Below are 10,394 nucleotides of genomic sequence, written 5' to 3' on the forward strand. Positions count from 1 at the left end.
TTTTATTGAATTATCTCGTGGTCCAACTGTTCGGGCAGTGTTTTGTGAGCATGCGCCGTGAAGCCCAGTTAAAAGCGTGTGTGTGAGCGGCTAGTTGAGCTCGTGCGAGTAGAGACACTCGGGGTGAAAACCTCGTCGATCCGTCCTCTTTCTCCGCGTTGTTCGGCGCATCACAATGTCCAAACCGAGGTTGCAGGCGGAGTGGGAGGAAATCGAGGGGGAATATCAACAATTACAGGTGAGGAATATAATAAGACGAGTGCATCTTCATCACTCGCGAAGCGTGTCGTGGATGACAGTGACAGTAGAAGCGGCGTTGGCTATATATTTGTCCAACTGGTTCTCTCCTGTTCGCCGTTCATTGTGAGCTCAGTTATAAACACCGCCTTTACGCAAGAACTGCATTTTTGGTGGCTGTAACCGATGAACAATGCGTGTTTCATTGGTTTGACAGGTATCATTTAGAGTTTACTCGCCGCCGCTAACGCTAGCAGCATGTTGCTCGTCTCGCTGCTAGTGAGTTATGAGCTACTGTAACTCCGCTCCGTCAATAAACAGCGACTGGTTCAACGATAGTGGCGAAAGTTGCTTAAAATGATCGCTAAGTGTCGTGTCGGTAGCGCGATCCGCGCGTATCTGCTATTTTAAGGTCTTTATGGTTGTCGTCAACTGTGTCATGAATTATCACAGCACTAGCTCACGTTAGCTAACGCTGGTTGGCTAACTTGTAACAACAGGGTAATGTAGTTGGTCGATGATGGGAGAGAGCGCAGTTAAAGTCAAAGGCGTTCACGTGCCCTCATCTCTCTCATCGTGGCACCATCAGAAGGTTAGACTCCGTGATGACATCAATGTTTAAATCTGGAGCTGCTCCGCGGGGAAGGAGGATGATGATGAAGGTGACTGTCAGCTGTCTAGAGGTTTGAAATGAAGCCTAAAGTTCCTAAAGTGAAGTCACATATTCCATCTATTATATTGTAGTCCACATAGGACTTTTAGTGTTCAGTTTATTCTATTAGTCAGCAGTGCTCTGTAGATTTATTTAAATACAGATGGGATTAGTCAGCATCTAGGGATTTCTCTATACTGTCAAATATTTGATTTTTTTTGTATTTCTTTGATCTTCAGGAAACACACAAAATATACAGACAAAAACTTGAGGACCTCACGAATCTTCAGGCAACGTGCAGCAGTGCCATCAGTAAACAGAGAAAATGTCTAAAAGACCTAAGGCAGACGTTGGCCAGGTGAGTATATGATTCCTAGAAATGATCTACACTAGGAACATATCTAAATTTCTATGTCAGTTTGTTCATCATCTTTGTGACTTTTTCTACTTACTGTTTCTACTAAAGGTGTGCAAAAGCCTGTGATGATAAAGACATTAAGCTAATAACGGACATCAAGACTCAAATCAAAGATAAAGAAAATGTGTTCTTTGATATGGAAGCATATTTGCCGAAGAAGAATGGGTACGTGTTGCTTTTTTTCCTTATATAATTCAGTCAGTCATTCATCAGTCACAGACAATTCATGTGTCTATTTCCCATATCTACATTATTTATGTGTTTGCTTTGTTCATAGACTGTACCTGAATTTGGTCCTGGGCAACGTGAACGTAACGCTTCTTAGCAACCAGGCAAAGTATGTGAATATTTTGCCCTGAGGGCATGATGTAGGCATGAATAGACCGGTTCACATTCACTGTTTCTGTCATATTGCTTTGTTTCAATTGCTTTTGGCAGATTTGCCTACAAAGACGAGTACGAGAAGTTCAAGCTTTATATGACGATTATCCTGATGTTTGGAGCAATAACTTGTCTCTTCTTTCTGAACTGTCGGTGAGAGAAAAGTATCCACATGTCGTATGTAATGTTATTGCTTATTAAAGTGTGTCTTACAATTTTACTTTGTCTCCAGAGTCACAGATGAAATTTTCAACTTTTTGCTGGTGTGGTATTATTGTACATTGACCATAAGGGAAAGCATTCTCATGAGTAATGGCTCCAGGTAATTATATTTGTTTTTCTTTTATTTGAAATATCATTCATGATCTGTCAGTAGTTTGTTCTCTACACGTATTCTTCTTGTGTTTTTAGGATTAAAGGTTGGTGGGTGTCTCACCATTATGTATCCACCTTTCTGTCAGGTGTGATGCTTACCTGGTGAGTCGTACCTGTCATTTATGCCACACATCAATTGTACAAACTAACAAACCTGTAAAACTACTAGTTTGTACATGTTTGATTCATTTAGTTTTTGTTCAACATTGTATTTACAGGCCAGAAGGACTCATGTATCAGAAGTTCAGAAGCCAGTTTCTTGCATTTTCCATTTACCAGAGTAAGAGTTCTGACTCTTTCCATGATACTCAAACTGTGTGTTTGTCATATTGTTGCTGTATTTAATTTGTGAGCTGTTACTGATGGTGCGATGTTGATTATGTATGATCTGTGGCTGGACCTATGACCCTTTTATAGAGAGGAGATTCCAAAACCACAATGGGTTGTGGTTTGGAATCTTGGCATTATTGTGTTGTGTTTAGATCTAAAATGAGACTGTAAAAAGAACCAAGTTATACACAAAACACACAAGCTTTGAGATAAGGTATTGACAAGACAAATATCTGCACACCTCCAAATTGTAGCTATCTGCCGTCTTGCACAGCTTTCCACTTTTACACAGATGTGTAGAGTAAGTAAACATTAGGACCCGGAAGGAGTTGCTCACCCCATCGAATGTTCTGTCACATGTCACCATGGTGTGATTGTACACCGAGGCCAGACAGGGTCAGGGACAGGGATCACCTGCAACACAGCACTTGTTATGTAACAGTCAAATGTCTTTGAAAGCATGTTTTGTTATGTGTAGCATATGAGAGGTGAAACCAACAGTCCTCATGTCAACAGCTGACACTCTGACGCGTGATGAATGAAGCACTTAATCATTTATCATATGCAGCCATTTGAGTAAATGATGCTGGACTTCTGCTTTTATACAGTTTCATTTTAGTAAAGCTGCTCTGTTTTTCTTCTCACCAAAATAGGGAAGTAATATCTGATGGTTACAGTCACTGCATAGTTTATCACGCTGTTCAGACAGACAGATGTATCCTCACCTGACACGTTTGGCTTAAACTGAGTGCAGCTTTGTTTTGTAATGTCTGAGGGCAGAACGTCCCTGTTTCAGTGTAAGATCCACATCATTTGTTGCTATTTAGCTTTTTGATAATCTGGATCTCAAACAGCCTTGTTTTTCTGTACTTGGAAATAAATATAATGATCTTCACCTCCCTTACATTTTTTTTGTCCTCCAGGCTTTCTTCAGTTCCTGCAGTATTACTACCAGAGCGGCTGTTTGTATCGGCTGCGAGCTTTAGGAGAGAGAAATCAGCTGGACCTCACAGTCGGTAAGTTATTTTCAGTGGCAGTCATTTCAATCGCTCGAACCATCTGCAAGTCCATGTCTGGGGGAAAAATAGGGCAAAGGTGAGCGATGAAGACAGCTGTTAACATCAGTCTGCTGCCGCGCAGATGTCAGACCTCTTGACGCCATAATGTTAGATACAACTGAGTGGCAGCACGGAGATAATCTGTGGTGTAGGTGGTCTTGGAGTTTCAGGGTCACTGTTAAAGTTCCTCTGTCTCTGCAGAGGGATTCCAGTCCTGGATGTGGAGAGGCCTCACATTTCTTCTGCCGTTCCTCTTCTTTGGCCATGTAAGTTCAAATTTTTCCTAAACGCCTAAAAGTAAACTGTGCATTGCTCAGACAGTTTTTACTTATTTAGTTCAGTGCATTAAAATACATTTATAGAAGAAATTTTTATATTATTATACATTTTATATAGATTGTATTATGAATATAAGGGGGGAGGCGTGAATCCAAACTAATATTATCTCAACCAGTGTATGTGTGGTGATGTTATGAAAGATGAAGCCTTCTCTTCCTTTCAGTTTTGGCAGCTTTACAACTCGGTGACCCTGTTTCGCTTGGCAGGACATGAGGACTGTAAGGAGTGGCAGGTAAGGCAGATCCATTACTTAAATGTCAAGGGACAGGCTTCTATTTAAAATCCTTTGTGCATTTTTTTGCATGTCTGGATCTAAGCATTTCACTCAGCAGCACATTTGGGGCAGCTGTGTTAGTCACTGAATCGCATTCAAGTTATGCTAAGCGTAGCCGCACATAAAGCAAAGGCATCAGCGTGTTCTGGCTCATCAGGGCTTCAAATTACAGATACATGCTGTCAAATAAGCTGGACGTGACTTGTTTTCAGTGAAGCTCTCTCCTCTTTTATCTTTCAGGTGTTTATGCTGGCACTGACGTTCCTTGTCCTCTTTTTGGGAAATTTCCTCACCACCTTAAAAGTCGTCCACCAAAAATTTCAGAAAAATCACAAAAAGGTGCAAAAAAGTGACTGATGCAAAAACTCAGATTCCTCAATCGGCCAGTGTTGTTTTTTTTTTTTTCCTGTTTTCTCACACGCACAGTCGCTTCGTAGACTCACCTCAGTGCGACGAGGCCGAGGGGACGGAGCTGAAACCACTGGTTCTCTCAGGCTTTCTCGACAACAGCAGCCTTCAGCCGGCGTGTCCGTCTGGCTAACAGCTGTTTCCTCCCGCTCATGTTGCTGCACAGTCGGTCTCAACACAAAGTGGTATTCACCTGATAGATGGAGAGCTCGTCACTTTATCCTGTACATTGAAAAGGGAGTAGGAAGAATGTGCTTCATGTGGGTGTTTGTATTAGTGCATGACTGTCTTAGAGCCTTTCGTTCAAATCATATGCAACAGCAGGAGGGAAGGTAGCATCCGATACGAGAAGAGGATAGTTTGACTTGACCTGACGCTGGTCATGTACGCGCCTCATACTTCTGTGAAGTAACAGTCAAACTGTCTCTGACATCTTCAATTTGGCACTGAGATTAATTTCTCACAACATTTTATATTTTGATCTCAGCTCCCTGTTACATTGCCTCACAGTATTTTCTACTAGTTTATTTTTGGATAGTGACAAATGTAGGTCTGCAATAGGAAAACAAAAAACCTAAACCTGATACTTGACAACAGTTTAATGACAAAACCTCTTGTTTCTGTTCCAGTCTGGAGTCACTGGCTGCTCTCACTTAATTTTTTTTTTTTACTTGTTTCCTCTCAGGCAGCTGTTACATAAGCCATAAATGTAAACGTATGGTCCAAACTGAAACCCTTACACATACTTGTGTTCATCGTGTTTCAGTGTCTCTACATGTAAGAGCTTTAAAGTCATAGACCATCAACAAAAGAGAAATTCATCCTAACACTTGAAGTCCACGCACCACGGAGGTTGTATTTGTCATTACTGTGCTGCTAGCTCCCATTTAGTTCTGTACACATGAACAAATGCTGCTACTGGTCCTCTCAGATTGTAATGCAGTGATCTGTTAATTTGCTGGCTCATAGTTTCTTTTTTTTTCCCTAACACAATAAAATATTTGTATAAATTAATTTTTCAATCATGACTGTTTACGTCACATTTGCAGATCTTCTGTTTCATGTTTACACTATCACACACGGACCTTGTGGTGTTTTTCCAGCGAGGGGTCACGTGGGTTCAAATGAACAGCTGTCTGGTGTCAGGACTTTACTGCCTTATTCTGCCTTCTGCTCTTCTTATGTGTAAATCCAAAGATGTTTGGAGTCACACCTGTCATTTCTCGCAGTGCAGCGCCTCTACTGAACAGTATTTATTTCTCGCGTTGAATAAGAGAGTATGTTTTGATGAGCACAGAGCCACTGGACTTTGACATTTTCATGATGTAACTGATGAACAATATTTCATAATTCATTTCCAGACTGTAACGGGTGCCTGATTATGATTGGTAACATGAGACAGTTGACGATTTCCTACATATGGACATATGTTAAAATGTTCCTAATTAAACACAATGAAACCTTTTGACACGTTTGTGTTTCTTGTGCAGCTCGAACACACATCCATGTTTCCAACACTAGTGGGCGCCGTTGTTAAAGACAAGACTTCAATTTGACCTTTCAAACAAACCTGTGTTCATTATTTGGGATTACTGATGAATATAAAATATTCTACTTTATGATTGGACTTATTTATGAAGCACGTTACGCTATAATGCCCTCACGAATTGTTGTGTGTTACTGTTTTTTTTTACTGGCAGTGAAGGCAAATATTTAAGCACCCACAAAGGAAATGTTCATTATTTATTTTATTTTTCAGTAGAACATTGGCTTTTAAACAGTACAGGTGTTAGCAAAAGTACAAAAATACATAGATACCAAAGTTAAAATAAATTGTTATATATTTCAAGTTTTATACAAGTTTGGAAAATCCTCTGGCTGCAACCTCTTGCAAAACTGTCTTTCCTGTTGCATCAGAGGTCTTTTGACGGTAAACGCTGAAGCTCAGTGAGGCTGCGCCTGCATCCGATCCGCATCTGTGACGCTAGGCACTATGAGCATATGCATGCGCAACATCCGCGACAGCGCACGTCAGTGTCATCGCACGTGGCTGCAGACGACACAAGTCCTGAAGCCTTCGGTCCCTTCAGTCTCACAAAACGCTGCATACCCTCCTCTTGCGTTTCTTCTGTCTTCGATTGAAAGCCAGAATCGTCTTGGTGGCTTCTCTAAAAATGTCCGCTACGTACTCCTGATACTTGGCCGAACACTCGAGGTAGAGCTCTGCGTTCATCTGCTGCCTGGTCTCCTCACCCTACGCCAACAAAAGACCCAGGGGTTAACGCAGAATGGCCTATTTTATTACAAATGAGCCGGCGTGTGCACACGTCTCACCTGTGAGTAAGTGATGGGATCCAGGTTCATGGCCTTCAGCTTCCTGGTGCACTCTTTATCCTTCCTGAGGTCGGTCTTGCAGCCAATCAGGATGACCGGCGTGTCACGGCAGAAGTGCTTCACCTCTGGGTACCACTGGGTCAAAAAAAGAGTGAGCCCGAGTTTGAGAGTCAGTCCGTTTTATGCATTTATAACAGCTGGGCCAGTTCAGGTTGGGTATATTACCCGGTCAACGTCCACATGCAGGCAGAGCCACATGAGTTAATCATGAGCGACAGCACAGCAAATACCAACGCACCCGACTCTGACAATCATTAACTAACTGAGACTGAAGTGCAGACCTGAAACCCCTTCTCAACAGTGAGAATCCCGTGCATCTGCATGCAGAGGTCGGGAGGCCGATAATGACGGGCTGCAGGAAGGATTACCTTGATCATTACGTTCTCAAAGCTGGTCGGGTTGGTCACGTCAAAGCAGAGCAGAACGAGGTTGGCTTCCTGGTAGGAGAGTGGACGCAGCCTGTCATAGTCGTCCTGCCCTGAAAGAGTGGAGGTGTTGGGTTTTCAGGTCAATGGTGAACCGTGCACACACACACATGAATCACAACTAGGTGTAAAGGCAGCAGGACTGAAATAAATGTGATGTGCTTTGGCCGCTGTGCAGATTGACATGTTAGCGTAGCCGCATTGAACCACATCCTGGCTTCGCCTTCCGTTTTTCCGCTGGTGTAAGACGCTGCGCTGCGTTATACAAAAGATAAATTGTCAGATCTGTTTCCTGAAAATGACTTCACTTCATGTAGAAACCTCACAGAATTTCCACAGAAACGCAGCAGCTGGTTTTCTTGAGGCAAGCTGCTGCTTAAACGCCTCAAAAAACACGAAAACCCAGGTTTTATAGAGGACTTTGCTGTTTAAATGTGAATCCTTTTGTAAGAGCGTTGCTGAATATGCAAATGTATTGATGCCTGTAAGGTTTTGGAGTTTAGGAAACTAATGACATTGATGTATATCAAATAATCCAACATTGAGTTATCTGTTAACTCAACATTAATAAATAACGACCTGCTTTTTCCTTGTCTTTATGTTTATAGCTAATAAAAAGACTCAGGATGCTGAATGCTCCTGTGAAGTTGCTTCTGAACCTCCTGCTTGGTGATGTTGATGTGTTTCGCTGGTAAAACAGCTGAGCTTTCTAACATAAACTGATTTCCAGCACTGAGGTGATTCATGCTGTTCATTAGCACACTGAGGCAGCCGTTGGTGGAGGCTGGAGGTGGGGGTGATGTGAGTCTTACCAGCGGTGTCGTACAGGTTGAGCTGTATCTCTTTTCCTTCCAGAGTGATTGTGGTGACATATTTTTCGAACACAGACGGTGCATATTTCTGTTTTTGACACACAAGAGAGAAATGTCCACTTTATGGCATGACTAAATATTGACACATTCTTTCAAGTCATGTTTCCGCCCTCTTCAGTTACAATAAAGCTCTTAAAAGCATATTTACACAAGTCTACATGTTATTTATTATTTAATTTTAAATATACTCTATATAACATTGAGCATCTCTTACCTCTGGAAAATCACCTTTGGCGTAAACCATCAGAAGAGACGTCTTCCCGCAGCCTCCATCTCCAACAATCACAATTTTAAACTCGCCTCCCTTCTTCACGTTGCCATTACGAGCCCCAACACCGTTGTGTGTCATTTTGTTCTCCTCGCAGTCAGACTGCTACCAGGCGGCACGGCACTGACGATGCTCCCTCCAGATTTAAGTTAAATACATAGCAACGACACACAAAGCCACGTTTGGAGGCGCTGGGAGGATTTGCAGACAGCGTCGAGTGAGGAACAGACCAGCCTCATGTTCAAACAGGTAGCTGTTCACCACTTCCTGTTCCCAGTTGACCCCATTCACATCTCTCCTGTCCCATTAGCTGTCAGCTCACTGACAGCATCTCTGACTGTGAATAATGCAGCAGCTGAGTCTAGCTGCTCCTACTTCCTTTATTACATGAATTTGCCTTATTCGTTTTCTGGGTGGGTACTAGTTCTGAAGCACTGCCTCCCTCCACTGAAGTGTGTGTGTGTGTGTGTGTGTGTGTGTGTGTGTGTGTGTGTGTGTGTGTGTGTGTGTGTGTGTGTGTGTGTGTGTGTGTGTGTGTGTGTGTGTGTGTGTGTGTGTGTGTGTGTGTGTGTGTGAGCGAGAGAGAGACACCTATTACCGAAGATAAAGTGGCATTTTTGTTCTGTTAACAGACAGTAGTGATTATCTGTGAAGTACCAGCCAGGACATGATCTGATTAAAGAGGTCCACAGGGTGCGTCTGACCTTTACTTCCTATTAGAGCTTTTCTCAGAAACTATCTTGGTCAAACCCTCGTTCTTCCTCTTCCTCTTCTGAGTAACCTGCATTCTCCCACGCATTTAAATGAATCTTTTATTTACTCTGAAAATGGAGTTTTGGGAAATCAGATTTCATTTTGTCTCATTTTGATGCTCAGCGGTCGCCAGAAGCGAGATGTGCAGGATGTCCGTCACGTTACTCCGTTCAGCCTGTATGGCTGAACACGGTGACATCACACGCTGGGCGTGAGGACGCGCTTCTCTCTCGTCCCAGGGTAAAGAAGAACGACCACAAACGACGGGGTTCGAGGGAAGGTTCAGAGGCACGACATGTGACTTACTGCTCTATTTGAGGCCAAAACCATGAGGCTGCGTGAATAAAAGAATACAGAACATCGGAGCAATAGGATATTGGAGGACGTTTTCATTTTGGGACTGGGAATACGTGATGCCATGCTGCCAAGTGACACCAACCAGTTAGTAGTAAGAAGAGCAGATTAAAGAGGAGGAGCAGGATCGAAATGTACAAAAACGTTTAGGACATTATTCTTGATTCAGTGTCGGTTCTGGAATAGGTCGCTTAAAAATGGTCAAAGTCAAATCAAGATGGCTGCAAAATCAAGAGTAAAGTAAAGAGAGTAAAGATTTATTTTAGTCTTGATTGGTATGAAAGGAAGCAGTTGGAAGCTGAAGAAGCTGTCTGTCCCTTTAAGACAATAAGCTGACAATGTCCTCTGCCTATTTCAATACAACAAAGTCTGTTTTTGCCTAAAACCACAGAGTGAGATTCTGTACTGTAAAAAATGTCACAATACCCTTTAGTCATGACTGAAATACTGTTTTAAACATGGGCCATTCTGTTTTAGTTTCCACCACAATAAAAGATAAAAAGGTCTGTATAGTGTATTTATTTAGACATCTCAACGCACAGACAGGATTTAATAAGATCTGACAAACAAAAGACTAAATCATAAAAACATTGTGTGAATACTACAATAATAAGACACTAAACATGCAAATACTTAAAAGGATACAATGTTTTAAATATAACAAATGCTTAGAACCCACCAATCTGCATAAAAGGTTACAGAACAAGCGAAGGCACCCATACACAAAATTGCACAAAGCGTCGGCTGATGGTGATGGTGAGCAATCCGTCAGAATAAAAGACTGATCACACAAAGAGAAGCAGAAAAGCAGAGCACATCACTTTGGCTCAATGCCTGGTGGTTCTCATTCCACACA

The 10,394-nt window shown here is 42.2% G+C and overlaps 2 protein-coding genes and 1 long non-coding RNA gene across 3 annotated transcripts; 2 read left to right on the forward strand and 1 right to left on the reverse strand.

Annotated features, from left to right (window-relative positions):
• Nucleotides 1–64: 64 nt before the first annotated feature.
• On the forward strand, nt 65–5,937 carry tmem120b (transmembrane protein 120B). Its single transcript, XM_029168346.3, has 12 exons — nt 65–238; nt 1,129–1,247; nt 1,356–1,472; nt 1,585–1,644; nt 1,746–1,841; nt 1,921–2,010; nt 2,100–2,165; nt 2,282–2,343; nt 3,317–3,409; nt 3,653–3,717; nt 3,954–4,022; nt 4,305–5,937. Exons 1-12 carry the CDS (start codon nt 176–178, stop codon nt 4,419–4,421), a joined length of 1,017 nt encoding a protein of 338 aa, XP_029024179.1. The 5' UTR covers nt 65–175; the 3' UTR covers nt 4,422–5,937.
• A 268-nt stretch (nt 5,938–6,205) lies between these two features.
• Nucleotides 6,206–8,890, reverse strand: rhof (ras homolog family member F). The gene is made up of 5 exons (XM_029168223.3): nt 8,378–8,890; nt 8,104–8,191; nt 7,235–7,344; nt 6,807–6,941; nt 6,206–6,726 (listed from the first exon to the last, which is right to left on the reverse strand). The coding sequence occupies exons 1-5, from the start codon at nt 8,510–8,512 to the stop codon at nt 6,565–6,567; spliced, it is 630 nt and encodes a 209-aa protein (XP_029024056.1). The 5' UTR covers nt 8,513–8,890; the 3' UTR covers nt 6,206–6,564.
• A 97-nt stretch (nt 8,891–8,987) lies between these two features.
• LOC129604907 (uncharacterized) lies at nt 8,988–10,044 on the forward strand. The gene is made up of 2 exons (XR_008696234.1): nt 8,988–9,124; nt 9,308–10,044. It is a non-coding gene; the product is annotated as an uncharacterized LOC129604907 (long non-coding RNA).
• Nucleotides 10,045–10,394: the final 350 nt, after the last annotated feature.

This window comes from Betta splendens, chromosome 12 (genome assembly GCF_900634795.4).
Source record: "Betta splendens chromosome 12, fBetSpl5.4, whole genome shotgun sequence".
Lineage (NCBI taxonomy): Eukaryota > Metazoa > Chordata > Actinopteri > Anabantiformes > Osphronemidae > Betta > Betta splendens.